This window comes from Salarias fasciatus, chromosome 7 (assembly GCF_902148845.1).
Source record: "Salarias fasciatus chromosome 7, fSalaFa1.1, whole genome shotgun sequence".
NCBI classification, from domain to species: Eukaryota; Metazoa; Chordata; class Actinopteri; order Blenniiformes; family Blenniidae; genus Salarias; species Salarias fasciatus.
In genome coordinates, this window is record NC_043751.1 from 26973135 (window position 1) to 27000436 (window position 27302).

The 27302-nt window shown below is 47.4% G+C and overlaps 1 protein-coding gene across 1 annotated transcript in view; it reads left to right on the top strand.

Moving 5' to 3' along the window:
* The window catches only part of LOC115391631 (homeodomain-interacting protein kinase 2-like), a 39128-nt gene extending 12289 nt beyond the window's left edge, over positions 1-26839 (top strand). Inside the window, exons 2-6 of the mRNA XM_030095915.1 lie at positions 20283-20406; positions 21054-21173; positions 22428-22514; positions 26219-26403; positions 26500-26839. Coding sequence (XP_029951775.1) covers positions 20283-20406; positions 21054-21173; positions 22428-22514; positions 26219-26403; positions 26500-26824 — 841 coding nt within the window. The 3' untranslated portion in view covers positions 26825-26839. The remainder of the gene's footprint in view (positions 1-20282; positions 20407-21053; positions 21174-22427; positions 22515-26218; positions 26404-26499) is intronic.
* The last annotated feature ends 463 nt before the right edge of the window (positions 26840-27302 follow it).

The window sequence follows — 27302 nt, forward strand, 5'->3', positions numbered from 1 at the left end:
GGAGGAACACATCCCCCAAAGGCTCAAAGTCCCAAACCAGCTCTGTTATTCACAGCGCCACCGTGATGACAGTAAGATAGATGGAGATGGTTAAATAAATACTTTATTGATCTTGGCGGAAATTCAGATTTTCAGCCGCGCTTGAAAAACAACAAAAGTTGAAGAACAAACAGAAACCCACGGATGAAAAATCAAGTCGAAAGATCAAATAGATTCAAATAAATGAAATACGCAGAATTTGAATACGCTGAAGATTGCAATTATACACACACAACTAAAATATGCAAGCATACATACACAAAAGGTTACAAAAATCCGGGAACATAAATAACTCATAAAGCATCATTGGGACAAAAAGCAGAGTAAAAATACTTGTGCATATATCTTCCAGTGAGCCGAGGTTCATTGTCACAGTGTCTGATTACAAGCTGCTCATGGTAAAAACGATCCGCTTTTTCAGGCGTGTGTGTCTGTGTGTGCATGTGTGTGTGAAGGTGAAAGAAAGATGGCCCATTTAGCTTAGCCTGAGTTTATTTCCTTGTATACAGCAGTGCTCAGGTCACAGTGAACAGCTGAGAAAACAGCAGGGGACTTTTATTAGTGAACCCTACCCCTTGCTCCCTTTACCCCTCTTTGCTTCTTCTTCTTTTTCTTTTTTTTTTTTTTTGTACAACTTTCCATCCGTCATCATTCTCCCCTCCCTCCCTCCGTTCTGTCTCTATTCATCCCTCCTTTCTCTCTCTCTCTCCCTCTCTCTCCATTTCCTCCATGCTGACCTCTGCCTTTACACAGATCTGCCTGGCATTTCAATCATCACATCCAGAAGCCATGTAGAATCCTAAAGCCTCTTCCCCTCGCCTCTGCCCGGGCTGTAAGCTTCAATGTGTGCAGCGGTACAGTATTCCTGTCTGCTGTCCATTTGCTTCGAGATGCATCAACTCTGATTATAGAAACAGAATATCTCGTTTAATTCTTTTAATCCCCTCATGCGCGGACTGGTTATGTTGTATCTTGCAGTTGCACAGTAAACCTGTGGCTAATGGAAAAGGAGGTCATACACTTCATTGTGCCTTCCTGTGTGGTGTGTGTGTGTGTGTGTGTGAGTGCCAACAGGTGTATGCAACACTGAAATATCTGCACCCACAAGCATCGCAGGCAGCGATCCTGCTGACGGAGGTAACTGTGCTGCTCCTGAATCAGCCGGAGCCGAGCCGTTACCGCAGGAGAAGAGAGTTTAACACACTCCTTCAGCTCATGTGTGCATTTTTGTGCTTGACTCTTTTTCTTTTTTTTTTTTTTTTGAATTGTCAATGCTCTCTGCAGCTCAAATCAATCATCACTACAGCACCTGGTCTATAGAAATGCCAGCATCAGTTAAAAAGACAGTCTGTTTGTTCGTCTGTCCTTCTGTCTGTCTGCTTTGTTTGCCTTTTTTCCGTCGCGAGGAGGAAAAGAGAAAGAAGGAGAATGGATGACTAAGTGAAGTGAATCGTAAATGATTTGAGGAGTCTGTCGGTGCACGGGAGAGGCTCGGTGCACGGCACCAGCTACCTGTCACAGTTTTGTTTTGCCTTCTCTTTTGTTGCCAAGCAATCTTTTTTTTCTCTCCCTCTTTGCTCCATAATCCACCCAGTCTTGATTTATGAAAAGCAGCTCTTTAGTGTTCCTAATTGAATGTAGGCAGCTGCTGAAGCGTCTGAGGACGAGTCATAACTTTCAGATATCCGGCAGACGGCCGAGGCACCACTGACCCCACATCCTGGGAAACGATCGCTCGCAAATGTTGAGCAGATGATAACCTGATCGTGTGAGTCCGGCTTTAAAGGTTTACTCCAGCCTGGGCAGGTTTCAGCGAGGGCCATGGGAGATTATACGGGGAGTTTATTCTTCCCCAAAACATAGGAAACGGCCGTCCCTGAAACAGCCACACAGTGAGGACGGCAGAGCGCCTCGGCTCTCCTCCCGCCTCCTCGCTCATTGTTAGGCTGAATGCAAGGAGTGCTATTTGCATTACAAGGTTCCTGTGGAGCAGAATGAAAAACAGACAGAGCTGTGAGCAAAACGAACGCTCTCAGGGTGGCCCCGCACTAATTGCGACGGGGGCATTTACTGATTATAGCTAAGTGGTCCAAAATGGTCCCCCGCTCTGTCTCACATTGACCCCTCCCTCTCTGGTGGACGTGGTCAATAGCAGGCCCGCGGAGACGCGTCTCCGCCGAGGGACGGAGAAGACGGGGTCCGGTCCCGTCTGTCTGCCGCGGGACGAGCCCGGAGAGGCTGGCGATTCAGAGGGAAGGAGCGCTTCATTTCAAACCGTCAGGGAGCAGATTTGTTGGAAATGACAACACATGTCGAAGATCTTAAAACTAATTGATTCTGCACAAAGTGCTTAAAATGCTTTCTCTCAAAATGTGCACAGTTACTGAAAAAAAGATCTTTATTTCATGTATCTTCTGTCTTTTATGAGCACGTGTGCAGTTCATGACTATTCATTCAAACACACACACACACACACACACACACACACACACCACACACCACACACACACACACACACACACACACACACATAAATGTGGTCAAATGGAAATTAATGGAATGCAAAGTGGAATGTAAATGTATTAACAAAGGGAGGAAATTAAATCCCGGCTGCAGATCCGGGACGGTCGCATGCGCAGATGGGGACGGGCCGGTGTTTTGTATTCCCTCTCTTCCCCGTTGCCGGCGTCGTAACAGGAGGCCCCGCAGTGGGAGAGCAGGCTGGGGTGATATAACAGCCACTGGATCACAGAGGCTTTGATCTCCCCCCTGGGTTTCTCCACGTCTATGGGATAGTCTTTAGGCCTACTGATGAGGAGGTGGAGATCTTACACCCCCTCTAGTGCTGGCTCAGTAGCAGGTCTCTGTTTCACCACACAGAGCATTTCTTCAGCTTGTGTGGAATATGTTTTCTTCATACTTGAGCCAGGTTTTTTTTTTTTTTTTTTTTTTAATCCACTTTGAGGAATTCAGAGAGAATGTTTCAAACTCATTCCACATTTTTTGGATTTGAGCTGACCCCAACACAACGAGAAACGCTGTGGTCAACCTAAAAGGACCCTCTTTACTTTAAATGTTTTTTTTTTTTCTTGGAGAGGGTTTTAATCTAACAGCAGGTTGAGAGTTTTACGTAACACAAGCGCAGTGATGTAATTCCTTCTCCCCTCTTGGTGTCAGAAACACAGTTTTGTCCCTCCAGCAGCTCAGTTTGCCCTTGTGTCATAATCTCTCTTATGACTGGCCTGATCCCCATCCAATTCATGCAATTAACTGATGTCACCGCTCTGGACTGCTTGCCGAGGCCGTATCGCCGCAGCCTTGATTTCCCTTAAAGTAACAAATCCTGGAGGAGCTGTGGTCTATTAAGGCCGTTATTCACATAGCTTACAGTTATACCAGTGGAGATATTAAAAGTCAGAAAATAACAAGCTCCATTACATAAACAAGGAAAAGTAATTGGGATGGAAAAAAAAAAAGTTTCTCTTATTATAGGAGTGAGCAAAAATTACAACATACCAATTACAGAGTGAGTGTTTTATGAGTTTGGCTTGCTGACATGGGGGGATTTGTGTGTGTGTGTGTGTGTGTGTGTGTGTGTGTGTGTGTGTGTGTGTGTGTGTGTGTGTGTGTATGTGTGTCCTTGCGCGTGAGAGAGGTTAGCCTTGTGTGACTAATACAACACACAAGCTGTGCTTTTTGAGCACAAATACTAACAGGAGCACATAGCAACTGGGGCCACGTCTCTGAAAAATTCTCCTATCATTGCTGAGTGGGACTCCTTTTGTTTGTGTACATGGCTCGCTGTTTGCGCTCCTGTATGCACATCTGTGTACACGCGCAAACAAACATCCAACTGTGCTGGATGATTACATTTTCGGGGCATGGTCAGCGGCTCGCACGAGTTCACGCGGCCGTGCGATGTATGGGAAGGCAGGGGGCACACCTGACCCACAAAGAGTGAGACGGGCATCCGGACGAACGCCAACACCAGACAGGCTGTGAGACGGGAGACGGGCAGGCGGACAGACTGGTGAGAAGTCGGCGCGCCGAGCAGCCGACAGGACGGGGTTTGCCTTCGGGGCGACAGAGGCCTTTTGAATGAACATTTAGGTTAGGCCGGCTGGGTGAGTGTGTCGGGCTGCGCCGCTGCCCTCAGACATAGATCAGACGTAGAACCAGCCGTCCGGGGTGCACGGCGTCGCTCTGACTGGGGCAGGGACTCCGTCATCCTACTGGGGAGCAGATCCAAGGATGTCTCCCCAAGTTTCCATGGTTGCATATCTCAGCTCGATCCAGCCTTGTTTTTTTGTTTTTTCTGTATTTTTTTTTTTGTCTGCGACATGCTCTGCTCCACCGACCCACATTAATGAAGTGCTTACAGATTTAACCCCTGGGTGGCGAGCCAGACAGCCACCGCCGCATACATTTACACGGAACAGGCGCGCCATTTGTTGTGCGTTCTCGTTTCATTTGTCGGCGTGGCATTTAGACAAACATGTGATGGGAAATGAGCTGGGTTTGTGTTTCCTGCGTCCCGTGCGCCATGCCTGATGATAATGGGGGGAGCGAAAGGCCAGAGGAGAGGGTGGGGTCAGTATGCTAATAGTGGGTGTACATTTTGATGCCTCGCTCCCAGCGTGGAGTGGTTTGGAGATACGGCTATCATTCCCCACCTCCTTTCTCCCTTATTATCCCCCGCATCTCTCTCCATCTCTGTCCTCCCCCATCCCATGCTTTCCGCTCTCATCCCGCTCCGTGCCCTTCACTATCGTTACCCCCCCTCCATACTCCATCTCCCTCCTGCTTCTCCGCCCCCCCCCCCCCCCGAATGCCTCTCTTCCAGAATATGAGATACATTTGTTTTCCTTCGCCAGGCTGCAGGAGCAGGACGCATGGCATGCAAAGTGCTGATGTGTTGGTTTCTGGGTAATTATAACATCCCTCGGTCTCCAAGAAAACTCTAAACTAATGTTTAATTTGCGTCTCTGCTCAAAGGAAGCCCTCCTTTGTTATTGCCGTGGCAATTAGCTGGAGCCAGGGCCCAGGCATTTCCTGTGATTGTTGTGATTTGCATAGAGAGTGAATCAGAGAGAGTATCAGGACCCCATACCCCTCTTCTCTCACTGCCATACATGTAGCCACCCACTCCACTCTTCTTCCCGTCTCTTTCCCTCTCCTGCCCTCCTCCTCGTCCGTCCTCATGCTACGCCGAATCTCCATCAGTGGCCTAGCAACTGACACTGACGTCTCATACCCCCTCTACACCGCGACTGATTGACTGGAGAGAAATTAATTAAATGGAGGGCACAGCATAGGAATTTCGGGTTGTTTTTTTTTTTTTTTTTTTTTTTTTTTGCGAGTGTCAGCGAGTCACGTGCCGCCTACCTGCACAATCCCTAATGGTCAGCCACAAGTTTCAGCCAGCAGCTTCTAATTACCTGCCTGTTTGTTGCGTCGCCGGTGGCATTCCGCTGAGGGTGTTGGCTAATGGAAGCTGTTAATTGCAGGTATAAACATAGTGTCTGCAGCGTGAATGAAGATGTCACGCCACACATGCGTGCACGTGGAAGGGGCAGCGGGCGCTGTTCGCGCCGTGTGCGGATTTTCCATCTGAAATTACCCATCTAGATGTTGTTGAATAGGCTGTTTTTTTGGTCCTCAGGGGAAACCATTAACTCGCGCTGCTATATCATGTGACCATTGCATTTTCTGTTTGGGCCATATAAGAAATAATCCATCCTGGCCGTTATCTGTCAGCTTGAGTTACGACAGAACTACTTGTTTCAGATAATTGACGTTTTTTTGCATGTAATTCTATCGCTGTTTGTGATTTTTTTTTTGTGACTGTCTAGATTTTAATGTGTTAAAACTAAATTTAATGAAGCACCATACAATGGTTAATTACCATAAAAGCTCCCCCCTTTGCAGTTTTGCTAAGCTGTAGTGTCATTAGAATACCTGAATGAATTTGCATTGCTTTATCAGCTACTGCCTCTGCATCTGCGCGTACTATAATAGTACCGCTGTGTGATATGATATCCACATTTCCTGCGCTGCGTCTCTCTTATGCTCTCATCAGATTATTAGAACTGGTATTTTCCCATTTGTGGGTTTAATGCTGAGAGCTGTGGCTTCAGGGAGCCTATTTAGCGAAAGGGAGAGACAGAAAGATGAAGAGGGAAGAAAGCCAATGAGAGAAAGTGGGGTAGGCAGAGAACTAATGGTAAAATAGAGGGTAAGCTGCGGGGGCTGTTAAACCTGAGGAGTGGCTAATCCATGAAGCAGCAGTCTGCACTCATCTGCTCCGGACTGGTGTGGCACGGTCAGAAAATGGCACATCGAGGAACCCGGGAGTCAGACATAGCCTAACAATCTATATTTCAAAGCGAGGGTAGAGAGGAATTCAGTAATGAGCTCCCATCTTCCTTTTGGTAGCAGAAGACTCTCTTTGTGGAACTAATTGAAAGTGGCATGTGGAGCACTGGGGAGCTCTTTGGGGGCTGCGCTGCGTTTCAGGGGATGTGGAGAGATAAGCCTGCATGCCACTGTGGCTTTTGTATCACAGGTCTGAAATAAACAGGTCTGTTAGAGAAGAGTGATGCATTTTACCGATCCCAGTGTGGAGGGGGTTGTGTGTATGTGTGTGGTGGGGGTTGTGTGCACAATTGTGTGTGATTTTGTCCTTAACTGCCTTTTTCCATTGTTTAAATTTCACTCCCCCACCGCCATCATATTCTGCATCTATTCTCCTCCTCCCATTAATAAATCTAGTTTTCTGTGTCACCTCATCAGCAATGCAGTCAGTGTGTGTGCATATGTGTGTGTGTGTGTGTATTTGTGCAGACGAGCGTGTGTTATTTGGGCTCTCCGGGTGCAGTGGAGGAGTGGCTCTGACAGGAGATGGGCTTTCTCTATTACAGATATGGAAATGGCCAAAGACGTATGCAGTTCAACAGATACTGCCTGGCATTTACTGAAACGATGAAACACACCGTGGCCTTAAGTATTTACACACACACACATTGCAAATATACACATACACACTCATTGGGCTGTCTTTCTGGAAACCATTGATTAACCATCTCAGTTCACTCCATTTCCCAACCGTAGCCCTAAACTTCACACTAACTTCAACCTCACTGTAATCTTTTTCTGAAGCGAAACACAGTTAAGATGTTATGAGGGTCTGTATTTTGATCTTCCTGTTCTCAGACCTCATTAAAGGTAGTAAAACAAGTCGACACACCCTCGTCATTGTGGATAGACAGGCCACATGTGACTGACGCTTCATCTAAATTGCAGCAAACACACATGTGGAAGTGATTAAACTTTGGAGACGTGTTCCTGACTCGGTGTGTTCCGGTCTGAAGGTTACTGTTGGAGGTCTAGGAAAATCAAAAAGAGATATTTAATCAGACCTGCTTGGACTTGAAGTCATCTCCTGGCCATGTTTGATTGATAGTTGAGGAAATTGTAGTCGCTGGGACTTTAGTGTCACTGTGGAGCTGGTAGAAAGAGGCTGGGATCAGGTGGAGGAACGTGGTGGACCCCTTCCCCGAAGTCTTCCGTTCTCACCGGGGTCTTCTTTCTGTGGGGGAGCGCGACTCGTCTCATACATTTATTGCGTTATGAGGTGGGTTTCATATATCGACTGCCGCCGCTGTTCGCCGGCAGTACGATCGCCTCGCAGTCACAGATGTCATTAGATAACACACTCTGTTTGCTGACATGTCGTTTCGCCCTGTCAGTGTAACACACCTTAAAAGACACCGCCGCGAATAAAGTGATATTCAGTCACCGCGGTGTTTTGAAAAGGAATCATTAACATTCCCGTAGCTCTTTGTCATCTTGATCCACTGTTGCTGTGGCCTCGGCCACTTCTGTCTGGCCTCATCATGAGCGCTGTGAATGGGCCGATGGGAGCAGGAACGGGACTATTTTCTATTACAGCACGGTTTGATGCTAAATTGAGAGAGGATGTGTTCTGTTTTGGGTTATTTGTGTGTGTGTGTGTGTGTGTGTGTGTGTGACACAGGGAGTGTGAGGAAGAGTTGGTAATGGTGAATGTCTGCCAGGCAGGCAGGGAGCAGCCCAGCCCTGTGCCCAGCTGTGAAGCTGCCCCTGGGGCTTTGGGCGGCTGTGGAATGCGGCTGATGTGATTCTGGTTTGGGCAGGAGATAGCGAAGGCCCGGAGCACGCAGCTGTGAAGGAGTAATGTCTGGAAGAAGGGCGTGTGCATGTCCATACCGTCTTTATAAGGGAAGAGAAATGAGTAGCTGCATCCACCATGTGTGTCAGCTTATGAGCATGTTCGTATTTATACGTGCAGCGTTGTTTATGACCCCCTCCCGGCCGCAGCTGAGGCCTGGTCTGACGGAAAGGAGTGACATTCAAAGTCATTTCCCCCCGTTCGGGGTTTGGGTCACACTGTTTAGCGCTCTGCTCACCGGAGACGTCTGGAATGTGCGACTGGACCAGATTTCGACAAGCCACCTCCCTTAAGAATTGGCCGGTTTGTTAGTCAGCTGCTCGCAGCTTTGTCCGCAGCGAGTCTGTCAGGAGGAGACGACAGCCAGGCTTTTGTTCTGCAGACTTCCCATCCTGTCCTGGGCTCGGGGTCGGTTAAAGTGCATTGAGGAGAAGTGAGCACCACTCCCTTGCCCCCCTCCCTCCCCTCTCCCCTTTTTTTTCCCGCCACTTGAATCCCACTAAGTCATATTTCCCACCCACCGACCAATTACAGCGCCCTGTGTGACAGCGAGAGGTGATCTGATTGGCTGTGTCGGGGTGTCTGGGAGGTCAGAGCTGTGTTCATTTCACACCGTGTCCTTTTTGGACTCTTTCCAGCAGCGCCCTCCAAGCTCGCACACAGACAGCGGCGGCAGAGAAGAGGAGGAGGAGGAGAAGAAAAAGGAGGGAAGAGGGAGACAAATAGACAAGAAGGAGAATTTCTCTGTACACAGCCTTCAGTGTGATATGATTTCTTGCTTGAGAAATCGTAAATGTGTCATGTTTAGTGGCGGTTTAAAATTCACATGACTCCAGCAGGCCCTCCAGTGTTGCTGCTCCACAGTTTGTTCTGGTACTGTAAAACTGTCTGTTGCCTCCAACTCCACAACAAAAGGAAACATTCAGAGCCAGAATGCCTTTGTTGTGTGTGTATATGTGTGTGTGTATGTGTGGTGTGTGTTCACTGAGAGGGGACGGTCTTCCCTCTGGGCAAGGTAAGCTAAGACAGGAAAACACCTGGTTAGGAAAGGCAATCATCAGTTGTGGAGCTGTCGCAGGACATGCTCCATATCCGTGTGGAATGTCTTCATCACGTAGGAGCCGCGATGAAAGCGAATGCGTCTCGTCATGAAAGACAGATTTCTCCGCAGCCATGAAAGAGCCGAACGATCTCTGTCATTAGACTCCGGAGAGCAACTGTTTCCAATCTCAGGTGGTGCCGCCAGTTTCTCTTTACTCGTCATTATTTGTCTTGTAAACATGACCTTTCTGCCTGTAGGTTTTAATGGTGACGGAGAAACACAAACCGGACATTACAGCGTCATTACGTTTCACGTGTGTCGGTGGGAGTTGTGTTGAAAGATAATCAAGACAAAGACGAGTCACTTTTACAGACCAAAATAAAATTTTAAAACGTTGCCATAGTTTTTTTGACATTTTTTTGGAAAACAGAAAAGGTTGAAATACTTAATTTGTGTGTTTTTCATCTCATTGCTGCATCACAGTGTTGTAGTTTTCTCTTTTTTGAATTAATTCATTCTAGACATGTCAAAATAATAATAAAAAAAATGCTTATTTTAATTTATCTTTAATATATGTGTGATAATTTCTATCTATCCTGAAATACATACATGTCACTCATATATCTAATTTACCATGTCTGTATAGTTTGCATGTTCTCCTGCTCCTGGATTTTCTCCAGGTTCGCAGGCTTCCTCTCATATTTCTCATGTTAGGTTCAGTAGTGACTCTGAAATGGTCCGTTGGTTCCTGAGATCAGCTCTGATGCTTTTTCAAGCTGATACTTGATATTTCAGTAGTAACTCCAGTGAGAACTTGTAAAAATGAAACGGTTAAAAAGTTTTTTGATCATCTGTAGCCTTAAACTCCCGCGGCTCTCAATATCAACATGTTGTTGCCTCTCTTTGTACTTGTAAATCCACATCACGCTTCCTTTTTTGGGCACAGCCTAATTAAGATCTTACATTTATATTGCCTCCTACCTCAATCAGCCACATAAACATATCTGCAGATTCCCTCCAGTGTGCTTATGCGGTGGACATAACAATGAGCCGGCCAGGATAGATGGCGTAATCTGAGTTTTTGTTCAAATTACAGTTTAGATGGAATCAGCTGTGTCTGCTGTCTCCTTGAATGAAGCCACGGCTGCAGCAACAATGTCATTTTGTCCATGATAATTGAATCTTCAAGTATGGCTACATGAAAAGGATAATGCTGTATTGATTGCTGCTGCACTGTAATTGTTTTCCTTCAATAGACAATGTATGGCATATTAAATGCTGAGCATGCCTTCATTGTTTGTCATGGACTATATAGGAGTGGAGGGAAATTAACACTCTATATGACAGAGGGAAGGCAAAAACAATGCAGGGGTATTGTCATTGAAAGGTGATTAACTGTGACTATACTTACAAAACTGCAGGGCACCGTCGCCTGGCCAAATTAATTACCTGTCATTGTGACTGATTGTTTTTGAAGACAGCTCTTATTATTATTATTATTATTGCCTGCTCTGAGAAAGGAGTTCACGCTGCATCTCACCATGCAGCAGCGACATAAACAGAAACACCGGCGATTAAAGGCAAAATTACAGCATATAATGTGTTGCTCTTTCAGGTTGTCTCAGTTAGATTCGCCGTTCATTGTTTGCTTTGGAGGCTAAAGGAAATCCATTCGCCGTGTCTCAGAGCAGTGTTTCTTATATTGAATTAACATCACCGACTGTTGTTTTATACATGAGTGAACGAGCGTATGAAAACAAATAGCACACAGGCAAACACCTGCCCCCTCCACGACTTCCAGGGCTGATCTTGACACGAGAAGCTGGAGCTCATTGACAAGCAAACAAAAGCGCCCCGCACACAGTAATGTCTGTTCCCTCTCATTTGTCCTCGCAGGGAGACGGGGGCGTGATGAGGCTATAAGGGAATGGCCTATTTGTCCAAATTTCTCCATAAAGCCTTAATAATCCTGCTGCTGTTGCTCTACGTGATGACATTTCTAATTCTTGTCAGGGAAGAATGCAGCGTGACAAACTATGTGGAGAGTGTGTGAACACACGGCGTGCAGGCGGCGTGCCGGGGCAGATAGAGAGACGCACTTGTCCGAGGATCTGAGGACTCGTGATTGACGTCGGCTGCACCTCTCCCGAAGGGCGCCGGCGAACATGCACGCATGGCTAGGAGGGAATCTGTGTGTTTTCTTGCATGATTATGTGCTCACTGTCATGCAGGCATAATGTTTTATGGCAGAGGGACGAAGTGGGGGGGGGGTCAACCGTTGGGTCGGATTAAAATCTGACCACATCTGGGTGACAATCTGGATCAACCGCTGTCAGTCTGTCCCATCGTCTCTCTAATTAACCGTAAACCTGCGTGCGCTCCGGGGACTCCGTCAAACACACGTTCACCACGAAGATGAGAGCAGCCCTCCGCGGAGAGACTGGCGCTGAGGCAAGCCGGGGATCGAAGGAGGCGGCCTGGGGAGCCTCATCCAGCAGCGCTCTGCCTGTGTTAAATTTTAGAGACGGGGAGCCGCGCCGTTCTACAGCACCTATGTGGGGTTTAGTTACAGCTCTCTGCAGCTCTGTAGCTTGTAGCGCGCGGCAGCGCAGCCTTGGGCTCTGAGAATTCATGTCACACACAGCAGAATTTGATTAGGCAGGAGATGGTATTACTGCCTGACCTGGTGGGAGGAAGGAAGAGGGTAGTCAAACAAGGGATGGTGATAGAGAGAGAGAGAGAGAGAGAGGGAGGGAGGGGTGACGGGGGGATGGGTGGAGGTAGAGAAATGTTGCGCATGTACTGTATGTCAGTGCATGCCAGGTTGGGGGTAAGGCAGAGGGGGATTTTTTTTAAGTCCGCCTGGCGAATATCTACCCGTGCCTTCTTTCACTTGCCCCAGAAATAAGGAACTAGTCGACCAGAGCGAGGTTTATGATTGAAAGTGTGTATGTGCATGTGTGTTCTGTCTGCATGTCTGCGCCTAGCAGGGAAGGCATAGGTCATTACGGCGATGGGACGGCGCCCCTGTGGCTCCCAGCTATATATTCTCAGGCGCCGCATTTCAAATGGATTTTCGACGTCTGTTGTTTTATCACATATCCAGTATGCACGGCGGCTCCAGGAGGCGACCACACTGACAGTGTCCCCGCTTCTTCCCCCCCCCCCCCCCCATCACTTGATCTCTGTCTTAGTTACCTTAAATCAACAGAATGGGACATATTGATGCAGAGCTTTGAAATTCCTCCCTCTGAACTGAAGCAGAGAGGGGAAGGAAGTCGACAATAAAACGACAATAATGCAGGACAAGTGGAAATACAGGCAAAAACTCAAGTGAGAGAGGGAGACAGACAGACAGTCAGTCAAGCAAGCAGATGAGATTTTGTTTGGTTTGGCCAGCAGTTTATATAACTGTCATGCTGGGTTTTTCATTCAAAGGGCTGCAAAACAATTATCATATAATATACAGTGTATTTTGCAGTTTGCGTCTGGGCGCATGGTTGCCCTGTTGTGTCTTGAACTCTGCTGGACGGAAAGAATTGTCTGGCAATTCTTTTGATTGCATGCCAACCTCAGATGGAGCTGAGCAAGGGTTTAAGTCTAGCTCGCTGAATCCCTTGTACACTCCAATTTGCCCAAGTGATCAAGCTTGGGTTTAAGCATCCCCCAGCCGTGAGCAGACGCAATCTCATCTGCCTGACTGACTGTCTGCTCCCGTTTGCTCAGTCTGTCACGCTGCCCGTTATGCTGCTCCCCTGTCTGTTTTTATGAACATCTCAGCCATGCTGACAAGCCAGCCAGCTGGTTAAGCTGGTTGACTGAGTGACTGCATGTTGCGATGTGTTATCGTTGCGTTACAGTGCTGCCTTTTGTTTGCCTTTGCCCTCTGTTAGCGGGTTCTCCGTGACCCACATCTTTCCTCTGGGTCTGTTAACGGTGACTAACAGTTCGAGGGAGCGCTGAGATCATTGTTGAGGGTCAATTTAATGCTGTCTGAGGAGCTTGCCTGTTTTTCCTGAGATTTTTTTTTTTTTTTTTTTTTTTTTTTACATTAATCACACATTTTGAAATGAGAGATTATTTTCATGAGGACTGGGGTCAGTCGGTGCTGAGCGGCACATGCCTCGGGGCTGGGTCAGTGTCTGGCCAGTTTCTGTCGGCCTAATAATGTCTGACTGTCAGTCCACTACCCTAATGGGTCTGGAGAGACTTGAGGCTCCCTCTTGGCGTCCCCCAGAATCTTTTCTCCAGGCTCTCTGTGCAGACAGCGCCACTGTATGACAGATACCTATCATTTACTGATGGCAAATCCATCTTGGCACTTTTTTTTCCTTTGACATGACAGGCTGAGGGGACGGAATGTGTGTGCATGTGTGTCGGTGAGCATGTGGGTGGGTGTTGATGGAGGGGGTATCTACCTGTCGTTGTTGTGCCCGCCCCGCCCTCTCTGTCTTTCCCTTCCTCATCTCCTTCCTGTCATTTCTTCCTATCGCTCCGCCTCCGTCCTCATCGAAGCAGGTCTGTCCCTTTGACCTCGGCACCAGGCGTCGGGTGGGGCGGTGGGAGCAGAGAGGGGGCTGCTGGGAAACAGCCTGCTGGTTGCAGGTGGAAATGAGATGTATTACCGCTAAGATCGGCTGCATGCGGGAGAATAATAATAACCACAGGAAAGGGGTAATTACCAACTGGGAACAATGAAGCAGTGCATAGACGTCTGAACACGGCGCAGCCGCGCTGTAGCTGCAGTCATTGCTTTTGAATGAAGATTTTTGCAAGAAAGGAAGAAAAAAACGAAGGGACAGTTGAAAAATGACACTGCAGCGCTCCCCCTCTAAAGACATTCAGTCTTAAACTGATGTGCTATCAGATACTGCTATGAAAAACAGCCTCCTTCTAATACTGGTTCGTGGCACGTAAGGGAATTTGTTATCCTGTGTGTGCTAATATTGACTGTGCCATGCTGCGACAACAGGGCTCCGTGTGCCATGTGCCACAGTGACAGGGGTGGCTTTCTGCCCACTGAATATTTCATTATATGAAATGCCTCAAAGAGTGGGAGGAGCTGAATGTGACATGGTGAGGCTGAAAAAAAACAAAAAAAAAAAAAACGAGAGCAGGAAGGTCTTCTGAATGTGCAAATGCTATCAGTGTCAGCTCGGAGTTCGAGTCGACCCCCCTCCCAGGCTGCTGAGCTGATCTTTACATCGGGTTGTGTTGAATCAGTGTGAGCACGCACGCCACCGTCACTCACGTTTTTATTAACCTGCTCAGGCGAGTGGCTGTCGTCGCAATTTCTGCAAACCTCAGTGAAATAAGTGGCTTCATCTCCTGATATTGAACAAAACATTCCTCCACTTCCCTCAGCTTTGGTTTGCCTTGTTTTAATGTTCTGCCAGACCCCCCCGAGAATGCTAATACTTTAACAGGTAAAACAGTGGGAGCCTTGTCAGCATTTTTGCTGTGCATTTTTCTGAAAGCTAAAGAAAGAAAAAAGGAGAGGGAGAGCCCTGTTCTCAAGACCTTGAGCACCAGGAATGTCGCCCCTGCTTTGGGAGTGCAGCAACATTTCTCAAGGACTCTGTATGGAGAAAAAAAAAAAGTTTCCCTTGTCCAGATATCCGCCTGCCCCCCCCCCACACCCCACCACCTCTCCACCACTCAACCACCTGGAACACACACTCGCACCACATTTAAATGCAACCTGCAGATGCTGCCTGCATAAACGTGCATTTACACATTCTCTGCATCCTTGTGCACCGTGCTGCAATTTCGCAAGTGATAAGAGCAGGTGAGGCGTTTTTGGGAGGTTTGTGTGCGTGTGTGTGTGTGTGTGTGTGTGTGTGTGTATATGCACTCGGCTGCAGTTGCTTCCTATGAGCCACAGGTGCACAGCGGGGTATGTAACTCCGTACATTGATTTCACAGTCAGCGACCACCGTGCAATATATCTAGAAAAGTGCTTCTCTATGGTGCGTCTTCAAAGAGGCTGTGGAGGAACCTTTGAGGGCATGAATATGTAGATGAATACCCAGAGGAATGGAGGTAGGAAAGGAGTCATTCACAGCGCCAACCCGAGCCTTTTACGTTAGGCCGGGGCAAAGCGTGGAATCTGGAGAGGGGCAGAGGCAGAGGAGAGGGAAGGGCGAGAGAAGAGAAGTGGATCGAGCAGAGAAAACTTAATGGTGGACTCTTTTCTCATGAAGTGCTTTTTCCTGTTAGTGCCGGGCAGCTATCTCGCTTCCCAACCATAACTATGTCATAACAGAGCTTTTAACTCAGCCAGTAAAACATTATACTGGCTATGTTGGCTCCTATATTTATTTACCTCAAGGATTCGTGCTGCTTTTTGCCCGTAACTGCCCGGCTATTGAATAAAACATAATTGCATAAGGTTGAATGATGAAGTCTTGGAAACAGAAGAGAAAAGATCAAAACCATTACCATAGGCCGGCTGACCTGAGTGTGTATCTGTGTGTGTGTGTGTGTGTGTTTGTGTTGTGCCTTTATGTCTATGTAAATGTTGGTTCTAAGGATACATCGGTCTCCCCTCTGGAGCCAGGCGAAGGGAAGGTCAGCCTGATGGATACATCCTGACATCCACACAGCCTGTGATGTCAGCTATGTGCGTATATCTGTGTAAGCGTATCCGCATGTGCGTCGGTGTGTGTGTGTGTGTGTGGTGTGTGTGCGCGTGCGCGCGTGTGGGTGAGTTGGCAGGGCAGCCAAGCGCAGGCACAGTTCAACAGAGCACAGGGCAGACAGGCGAGCGGGGAGGGGAGCATTAGCTTGGCCTCGGCGTCCTAGTTTGGGGAGTTTGAAGGGGGCTTTTGCCGGCGAAAGGGGGCGGTAAGGAGGGGGGGGGGGGGGTGGACGGCGAGGAAAGGGCGAGGTGTAAGTGTTGGCGGGGCTGGCAGAGGGAGGGAGTGGGTGAAAAGGCTGAGGGGTGGCGGAGGGGGCCGGCAAAAGAAAGGCTCCATTCATGAGTCGTGCCATCTCTCGCTCCCGAGGGGGCTGAGGCTCATCAATGACCAGGCCAGCTGGGAGGATGTCAGCGTGCAGACTCCCTCGCCCTCTCCCTCTCTCCCTTTCCATCCCACCCTCTCTCTCTCTCTCTCTCTCTCTCTCTCTCTCTTTGTCAAGGGCCAGTGCTGTCAGAAGCACTGGCCAGAACACAGAGGTCTCTCATGCGGCTGGGTTCTCATTCACGTCCAGCGAAAGCACGCAGCTCGCCGGTATCTTGCACGCCGTCCGTGCTCTATCTGACATGTATGGTCTGGATGATTACGACCACCCTGAAGAAAGGTCTGGTCCGCTGTAACAATCCGAGCTGGAAATAATCCCTACTGGGGGGAAAGCTCAGAGAACGAGATACTGCAGCGCCGCTAGTTTGATAACGTTTCCAAGCAAAACTTTGACAACAGTGATCGGAGCCACTGAAAACCCATGCATGCATTCCAATCACTAGTTTTTTGACTCAAACCAACAGTGACTGACAAAAATGAAAGTTTTTTTTATCAATTTCAGAGACCCTAAAGTTTTGTTAGTTAAAAAAGAAATCCCCCCCAATATTTTATCAACCAAATCTTCAAAAGCCATAACTGTGACCGTGAAACACCTGCCTGCCTGTGAGAAACAGCCGCACCATCATCTGCAGCGAAAACTGAAGTGATCCTATATGCACCAGTGACCATGTCTCATGCACCAACTCCTCAGAAAGGAGAGGAACAACGTTTGTGGGCTGCACAGATGTGTGTGCTGTTTATCACTGCCAGCCAAAGGCCTGGCTCAGCAGCAGCAGCAGCAGCAGCAGCAGCAGCTGTGGGGCGCTTTGCATGCAATGGCAGAGGTGCAATGACAGGGGCAGATTTGCATTTGTGGTTTTATATCATAAGCCACAACGTTACTCCATTGCTCTTCCTTCCTCCCCACCTTCTTTCTCTCTCTCTCTCTCTCTCTCTCTCTCTCTCTCTCGCGCTCTTTCTCTCGGTTTCACTGGTCTTGTTGAGATTTCTGTGAGTGGCAAAAGAAGCAGCAGAGACAGCCTAAGTAGAGCACTGGAGCATGACTGTGGAAGGTTCGGGCCGAAGCGGCCCCACACACAGCGTCAACACGAGCAGATCGCTCAGTCGCACGTAAGTCACTTCCACAAACAGCCACACGTGTTGTCGACTCCGTGTTATGAGGGGAACTGACAGCGCTAATTGTTGCCTTGCTAAAGTGGGCTTTGTCAACACTGGCTTTCAGAAAGGTCACTTCTGCAAATTTATTTTTAGCCATGTGTGTAAAAGCGTCTTTTTCCATAGAAAAATCAACATGAATTTACTATTCAGTGTGTCATTAACTTTTTCAGCTGCTCTCGGAGCAGTAGAACATCAAAATTAGTGACTTACTTATTTGTTTATTGTTCATTATATTTAATCATGATGCCTGAAGTAGAAATCGAATGATTTGGGGGGAGAAAAAAGTCAAATTGAAGGTTCTCTGATCTGATAAAAGGCTCACCTCAGTCTTTCATCTTGCTGATGCATTTTGATGGGAAGAATTTCCTCAAAAACATCCTCATTTTGTGACAATCGCCACCAGTTTATGCTGCTTGCCGTGATTCATATGTATTTTGGGTCGCTCAAATTGAAATGAGATTTTCTGAAAACTCATATTCATGCAAATAAGGGGATAAATGTTTTGCGTGTTGTTTTTTTTTTTTTTTTGTAAGTATAGGAATATATGAATCCTATTTAGGTGACAAATGTACCACAGAACTGCTGGGTTGCTATATTGGTTTCATTATGCCATAAAAAAATGCATACATAATAATAATGTCAAAGTCCTGCCTGCTTCTCTTATCAGCCTCACAGACAGCATGATAACTGAAGTGCTGAAAGTACAAATGAGAGTATGGGAATATAAACAGAACATTATCTGCAGAAACTTTGTGGAGTAGTGCTGATGTAGTGTCTCGCGGTTCCGATTTAAAGACTTTGCATTGAAACAGAATCTAAAGCAGGGCTGTGAAATTTCTGTTTGTGAGTTTGCTCTTTTTTGAGTCCTTGTAAAGTTTGATGAAGCTGAATGTGAAGCTGAGAGGCCGTGTCGTTCTGATAGGTCAGACTTTATTAGTTCTGTGGCGGTGGCACTCTTGTCTACGTGGTGTGTGTGTGTGTGTGTGTGTGTGTGTGTGTGTGTGTGTGTGTGTGTGGTGTGTGTGTGTGTCGGCTGTTCCCTCTCGCTCCTTAATGAATCCTGCCAGCCTAACAAGCTGTTCGGAGAGGATCGCGCCGACCCCGGTCCCAGTGTCCATCTCCTTCCTTTTCTTCCTCGCTGCTCCCCTCTGATCGCCTCCTCCTTGACACGTCCTTTGGAAGTCTTTTGACGGATGTGTGTCTCATGGTGTGTTCTGTTGTATTGGTGTGTAACGATGATACGGAGATCTTCTCCCAGCATCCCCTGTTCAGTTTATTTGTGCATGTCTGTCTGTAATGCTTCATTCCTCTCTGTCTGTTTTCTCCTGTCTTCTGTCTCTATACGTTACACAAATGTGAACCTCATGTCCCCCTTTTTTTTTTTATTTCTCCCAAAATCAGTGAGCAACAGAAGACCGTTAGGGGGGCTCGAGTTAGAAATTTGCTTTTAAGTATGTGAAGTATGTCCATTCATTCCCTTCCAACACCCCCCCCCTTCCCAGCTGCTCCAAGACCACTTACCCAGCGCCCCCCCCAGGTCTATAAAGTCCTTTAGCGTCCCCCCATGCTGTTTTCCACATTCTCTGTTTGCCTGGTACGTACAGTTCCAGCGGGCCCAGGGCCAGACCCCCACTATTCTCTTAGCGCCACCGAAAGCCTGCCAGAGCCCCTTCAGGCCCGAGGCGGGGACCTACTTACCCTGGTCAATCTGGCAACCCACACTGTCAACTTCAAGCCTCCCGCTACCCGGGTTCAGCTCCTGTGAAGTGCGGGTTGGTCTAGCATAAAGCTTCTTCCTGGAGCTTTGAGACTACGCTTTACAATCGGTAAAATACAAACCAAAAACTTTCCTTCTATGGCGATGACAGCGAGAGAACCTCCTGAAAGCGCTTTATATTGTTAGGAGCAGAATCACTGTGTTCTCGGTTATTTTAAGCCCCATCAGAGACATGGGCTCACAAGACGTGTATTAGTCTCTCTGACAGGACATAAAACGCCTTGAATGAAATTTGGGAATTGTTTGGGACTGCAGTGCTGCTCGGATAACTGGAGCAATATTCTTCTTTTTCATCAAATCACAGATATTTATCTCCTCTTCAGCTGAAGCGCTCTTTACTGTTTGGTGTGTGTGTGTGTTTTCGTATGTGTGTGTGCACATGGAAAAGGCCTGTTTTGAAATTAACTTCTGACGTCTTTCATGTCCAAATGACTTGCTAAACGCCCAGATGAAGCTTATATGGTCTGTGAACATTCATGTTGGTTTTATTTTTTTTTTTCTTGGCATGATTGTTTCCATGTTGCTTTGAGCTGCGCGGCTGTGAAACACCAACCCTTTTCTCGACACGTTTCCCATGTCTGACTGCCCGAGATGTGCCTCAGTGATTGGTGCTGCTGCAATGTTATCAATCAGTTATCTGCAGCGTGCCACCTTGCATACTGCCTAAACAAGAGATATGAAAAAGGTACACCCTGCTGACTGCGACCGCAGTGGAAATAAATCTCAAGGCTACATCGAGAGATCAAAGTTAAGACAAGATAACAGCTTTCAGGCTTTGTAGAGTAATTGAAGTGACAGTCTTGTTGTAGAACTGGTTTATGCAAAAAGTATACCAACTTTTGCTGTGTGAGTTGTCTAATTGATTGTACCGACTGTGGGAATGTCTCCAGATCCCTCCCTCACGAAGAGTGTGGATATATTTTCCCTTTACGGTCCAGAATGTGTAAAGACATTCTGGATCTTTTGGGTCTAATCAGATTTAATGTGAGGATAAAATCCAAAAGGCTCACGGCAGTGTGTTTTCTTTGTCCCCAGGGCGCCGGAGATCATCCTGGGCCTGCCGTTCTGCGAGGCCATCGACATGTGGTCCCTGGGCTGTGTGATAGCCGAGCTCTTCCTGGGATGGCCCCTCTACCCCGGAGCCTCCGAGTACGATCAGGTAACGCGCGATGATTCCATGGACCTCCGGACCGCTTCCTGACCCCGAGTGTGTGACGCACACCCGTGAATCCTCTCCCGCGCGTGTGTGTTTTTCCTCTCTGTGCCTGTATATTTCTCACCGAGCTTGGGAGGGTGGGATGCCTCTTCCTGAAAATCCCCAGACAACCCCTGATGATTCTTGCGCAGCCTCCCTGTTTATCTGAACAGATGCCACAGAGCCACTTGTCCAATTAGTGCAGCCCCTGTGCTCCAGAGCAAGACATTGTCGCTTTCCTTTCTCTCTATCAGTCAGATGTGGCTCAGTGGGGGAAACCTTGAGCAAGTTGTGTTCCATCTCTGAACAAGCTTGTGTGATTTTTCAAAGGCTCCCAAAACTTTGCAAGTTTCTTTAAGAAGTGTCAAAATGAGTCTTTGACTCTTAAGCTGAGGTCATGTTTGACTGATATGCATATTTCTGCCATAGAAAAGAGGAAACGTTAATGTCAGGGTAGATTTTCAAACTCTCAGAAGAATGTCTTTACTGAAATTTTTGTGATGAGCAGGAAAGATTCCATCGCTTTATTGATTTCAACTCCATTTCCATTGATTAAATGATTAAATTGTGGATGTGAAAACCTCAACACGTCTCTCCTGTTTGTTCTGCAGATCCGGTACATCTCACAGACGCAGGGCCTGCCTGCAGAGTATCTGTTGAGCGCAGGGACGAAGACCACCAGGTTCTTCAACAGAGATCCGGACTCTACCTATCCCCTCTGGAGACTCAAGGTACTGGAGCAAACCAACACAGTCTTCAGACTATAATATTTTGCCATCCGGAGCCCGTGGCTCATGTTCTGTGGCTGCACCATGTGGGGTATTGACGGGCCTGTTGGCTGGCTATAAACAAAGTGAAAGGGTAATGAGAGCAAAATGGATCTGTGTGAGAGGATTTGGCAAATAAAAACCCAGCGATGACTCCAACTCGGAGGGCGCCGCTCTAACCCCGCTCACTGCCCCTCCATGTAGGCCGCTCAATAAGGAGCGCGCTCCTTTTCTTTTTTTCTTTTTTTTTTTACCCTCATTAACTTAATTTGAACTTTTGTGTGGCGCACGGAGCTTTCGCACATTGAATTCTTGACGGTATTGAGCTGCAGATGCTGATCCCTCTTTGCCGGGTTTGGTAATGTTTTTACTACGCGCCGCCGTCTGAGTCTATGATTGATTTATTTTTGTTATTCTTTTTTTTTTTTTTTTTTGCTGTTGAAAGTGTTGAGTGTTTTATTTTGTTATGAATTCCACTAACATGCCACAACCGCTGACAACAGCTGATGATAGTTGCCGGCCCAATTTATGTGGAAATATAGCAACCGGGAGTTCAGAGCGTGCATTCTTCCACTTCGTGCACGGGCTGTTAGCTGTTGTCAGGTAAGATTTGAGACACTTTTTAAGGATTTTACTTGGTTGGTCGGTTTTCGTGCTTTTCAAAAAGTCATTTTGGCAGTGTGAAGACAGTGAGATGAGTAACTTGGCACTTGACATTACTGTTATGCCTCCCTTGTGTTTTTCTAGTATGTGGAAAATTACTCGTCACATCGACTCGAACACTGTTTTTTCCGCTCTGAAGAATGATAGCTCAACTTAAATCTGACCTGGCCATATGTTCCCACTGTGTTGCTGTAAAAATATCGTGTTACTCCGTCAAGAAAGTGTCTGCATTCAGGTCAACACAGACATGTTTTTGCGGAGTTTACTGTCCTGCAGAAAGTGAAAAATTCCACTTTTCGAAAGTGAAGTTCTTGTGTGGTCTCGTGAAACTCTGGTGGAGTGTTTGTGTGACATGCGCCTCCATAAGGAGTCTCCCCATCCTTCTTGGCTGTTAGATGAGTATTTGTGCGCTACCCCAGGGTTGCTCAGAGGGTAAGCCGAGTCCTGCCGCACATCAACAACAAGGGGCTGTAATGAGCCAAATGTAAATAGTGCGTTTCCAGAGGGGAAGTGCGACGGGATTTGAGAGGAACATCTGCTTCTTGTCTCCTGCAGACTCCAGAGGACCATGAGGGTGAAACAGGGATCAAGTCCAAGGAGGCCCGCAAGTATATCTTCAACTGCTTGGACGACATGGCGCAGGTATGCGAACAGTAGTCACACTTTTCTCTTGTTTTTCTTGCATCAATCACTTCCATCTCTCTTGCATTTGCAGCCTCTGTGATCAGGTTATTCACGTCTCGAGCCAATTTGCTCCATCACATCTCCACAATTATCCATCCAAAGCCCTTTAAAATATTTATCCTGCCAAGTTCTGATCTCCAGCTGCAGTATAGCTCAGCTGATTTATAGATTGTACGAAGTGAAATGAAAGCAGCTGCTCGCTGAAGCCTCTCCTCGACAGCGCTTCTGCTCTTCATTTTGCCTAAACCACCATCTAATAACTTACAGACACACTTCTGAGAGAAACATGTGGCGTGGCCGGTTAACAGGTTCGATATATTCAGTTTATTTTTGCATTTAACTCGCGCTGAGTGTTGTGGCTACGTCCTGACTTTGTAGATTTGTGGTACATGTAAGCATATAGAGGGCGCTTGTAAAAAAAAAAAAAAAAAAATGCTACGGTCGTACTGAGACACATCATATATGAAGCGATTCCAGAGACTTCCAGACAGTTTCCAGGCTGGCTCAGCAGGGCCACACACTGTTGTGTCTGTGTGACTCAGCCGGTTGGCTTCTGCATGTCACCTGTGGGAATTTAATAAGGAGATCTTACATAACGCCGTGAACATACTGCACATGATTTATTGTACAGCACATGAACAGGGGCAGCTGCTGAAAAGTCGTAGGTGATGCCACTTTCCACTGCGACTCGGAGTGAATTCGTCTCTCCGCGGTGGGAAAGTTCACATGTAGCCATGACATTTACATAAGATGTGCCTGTCAGTCGGCATGTCGTTCTGTCGGCTCGACCACGAGCGGCTCCACTTGCAGACGTGGCACAAATGGCCAAAAAGTGACAGTGGAACCCCCCCCGCCCTCAGAGCATCGTCACACTTTTTGATGACGACCCAAGAGATGTGATTCAGACAAGTGAAGTTTTTATTTTCCATTGTGATATTGGTCATCTTGATACGCGGCTGCTGCTCGCCTCTGGAAGTTTCCAGTGCGGACGAGCGGCACATGCAGCTAGTTAACTGATGGAGACAATTACAGTCGTCCGCCAGCGCCCAGGGCCGCTGTCAGGTCCGTCTGGAATAACATGCTGTCGGCGGGGACGCGATACTATCGTTTTCTGGGCTTGTTGGATTTACAGTTACCACGTACACGCACGTGCACGCACACACACACACACATATATGAAGCACGGTTTAATGAAACCAACCTGCACCGGTATGATATCCCCTGGGTCGCCTCTCTCTCTCCTCTCTCTCTCTCCTCCTCTCTGGGTCCTGTCTTCCTCTGTTGCAGCCAGATTCAGCTTACTACAAAAACACTGAGGAGATTCGCAGAGCTGCAGCTTAATATGGGAGAAGCGCAGCTTATTTCTGCCCCGTCTCTCTCTGTCCTGGACATATAAACAAGTCAGCATTGTGGACATCTGTCTCCGCGTGTATAATGAATGATATCGCTGAAGGCTCTGCAAGACAGAGGGGCCGGGTGCCAGGAACAGATAATCAACCTCGTTTCAGTCGTGGGAAATATGGGGAGGCTTTAGTCACAAGTATATCTAATTTGAGTAAATCAGACACCAACTCAGAGCAAATGCAGGACCCCGCTGGGGGCCTGTTGTGGAACGTACGCAGACCGGAACTGCTCGAAAAAACATGGACTGACTTTGATCTGCAGATTGGAGCGCGGCCATGACAGGAAGCACGGCGAGGCTTTCACCGAATCTTGTTTTTTATATACACTTAAAGATAGACTTTTCCGTTCTCATCCGCTTTACTTGCTGGGAAAGACGGAGATAAAGCTTCCAGATTAATCCTCACGTGTTGTGAGGCGGTTGAAAATGGCCGGCACGCTGCGCGCCTGGCGCCACATCTCCCGAGGCATCGCCCCGACGTGTCCTGCCGCTCGACATCTGCCATTTCTGCCCTCACTTCAGAGACGCCCGTGCTCCTCGTGACACAAGCATCCGCTGACATTCCAGACACATGTGGCTCGCCGTCTTGCTTAAAGCCTCGTGTTTTCATATTTTCCATCATTATTTTCATTTCCATTAAAAAAAAAAAAAAACTAAAGCTGGAAGATATCTCCCCTATCTAATTAATTCATGTATCCTAATTTAGTAGCCGATAGGAAAATTCTTTATCCTCTTTAGGCCTGTTCTTATCCTGCCTGATTACTGTGGCACCAAACTATGTACATTTCCCCAAAGTCATCTCTCCCACTAGCAGAGGACAATGTGATTATTTCTCACCTCATTCTGCAGATTATTCCTTTATCGCAGCCAGTGGAGATGGCAAGCAGGGAGGAACGGCTGCACAACCTGAATAACCTGCATGGAGGAAGAGAAGTGAATCAGATTTGCGGTGTTGACTGGCAGCACATCTGATAGCCCCTGGAGCAGGCCTACAGATAAGCGTTGCGTCTTTATGAAAAACAGGCCTGCTACCACTGCATGGCAGTCACAATAAACAAGGCTGCCTGTCTGCCGCGCCTGTCCCTGTTTCCCTGCTGACAGTCTGCGTCTTCGCCTCACACCAGACCTGCTATATGGTGACCTTGTCCCGCTTTCTTCATCCCTCACTCCGCACGACAGGCCCGGACGTCAGAGCCGGTCCGCTGCCTATCACTTTTTGGCCGGCGATGGAGCCCTGCGTTAAAGCCGAAATCGCCTCTATTTATCCACGAGCTAAGCCGCAATGTTTATTACAGATGAAGCAACACGATATTCCGAGGCAGCTTCCCAGAACTGCCTGGGAACATATTTAGGTTAAGTTGTCCCGTGTCAGCTTTTTCAGAAGTGCTCGCAAAATGGTGTTCTCTGTGAAAGGGCTTTTTAATGACTAGCCAGTGGTGATGTTTATTGGGTTTCTGTTTTTTGTTTGTTTTCACATCTCAGGAATAGATAAAAATCGCAGTCAAGGCGCCAGTAGATATTCCAAGTGGGGCTATGAATATCAGCGCAAATGTTTGTAATGCCACTAAGGTGGAAGGTTATCACTAGGCTCTGTCGCACACACACTTCACAACCGGACTGATGAAGCCTTGTGGGTATTAATAGGTCCCTCTGAGCTGTAGGAGTGTTTTGTTGTTGTCAGTGAGAACCTTACAGAGATTAAAAAGCATTTAGAAAAGGATTGATACACATAACAACTAGATACATTAAATGGGAGTTAAAATAGAAGTTGATAAGTGCTTTATTCCACCAAAAATAAAAATCAAGCAATTATATGGTCACCAGGTGTGCTGGTGAAGCTGAGGATACTTGTGGATTATTCACTGGAATATTTGGATATGAGCTGCTCGAGTTGTTTGGTCCTGTATCTTTGGGCAAAGAAAACAATCAGGAGAAGTTATGGAGAGGAAACTCCACCGTCAAACAATCAGCGGCTATAAATCGTTGGAAGAAATCCTCCTTATGGAAACACACACACCACACCACACACACACACACACACACACTCAGACTGCAAGACGCACAACTAGAAAAATGTGGAGGAAATGGACTGTATGCAAGATTGAAAAGGACAATACTGGATTAGTAACAATGGGAGTGTATAAACCTGTCTGTAAGGCTGGAATGAAATGAAGGCGTCTGCGTGATTTCTAATGAAGATTTGGGAAAAAAAACAGAATTGAAAATGCTGAGGCACTTGTGTGTTTGATTTCTCCTTCAGGTTAACATGACGTCGGATCTGGAGGGGAGCGACATGCTGGCGGAGAAGGCGGACCGCAGGGAGTTCATCGACTTGTTAACCAAGATGCTGACCATCGATGCGGACAAGAGGATCACCCCGATTGAAACGCTCAACCACCCCTTTGTCACCATGTCACATCTCCTCGATTTCCCACACAGCACACAGTACGGCCTCCGCCGCTTGTTGTTGGATGCGATCATGGTTTGGAACGGTGAGGCTCGACCCGGTGGTGCTCACTCGTCCTCCGTCTCCCCCCGCAGCGTGAAGTCATGCTTCCAGAACATGGAGATCTGCAAGCGTCGCGTCAACATGTACGACACCGTCAACCAGAGCAAGACGCCCTTTATCACCCACGTGGCTCCCAGCACCTCCACCAACCTCACCATGACCTTCAACAACCAGCTTAACACTGTGCACAGCCAGGTGAGAGTGGGAAACATCCAGCTCATCACCGCGCATCTGTATTCTGCCGGGCAGCCAGTCGCCGTACTGCTGTCACATGCAAGTATGCAAATGAGCCTGGCTGCGGTTTATTGCTTCTGCATGGCGGGTTCCACTAAAGTTTTGACAGAGCAGCTGATATAGACTGTATATTAAAAATGCAGCAGACAAATGCAAGTAATGTGAAATTTGAAATACAGCATAAAATACAAGACTGAACACTTCTGCTGTAAATGACCACATATTTGTGGGTTTCATGATGAATAATTGCAACAATGCATTTTGCATGATGCTGTTTTAACCAAACAGTGTCGGTGGTTACGCAGCCCAGAAGTGTCTATTTGTGTCTTTGTTCTGTTTTTTTCCTCTCTCTCTCTCTTCTTCCCATTCTTCCTGTTTGTCTGCCTGTTTCCATGCTTACTTGCCTGCCTTTCTGCCTTGGTGCATGTATATCTGTCTGCGTGCATTTCTGTCTGTGCCCCAGGTCCTGTGGGATTGTCACAAAGTGCTGATGATTACACACATGACAAGCCCCACTTCCTGCTTGCCTTGCATTCTGGGGCTTTCAGGCCTGTAAGATCCCTACCAGGCTTCCTCTCTTTTTCCCCCCCCTCACTCCTGT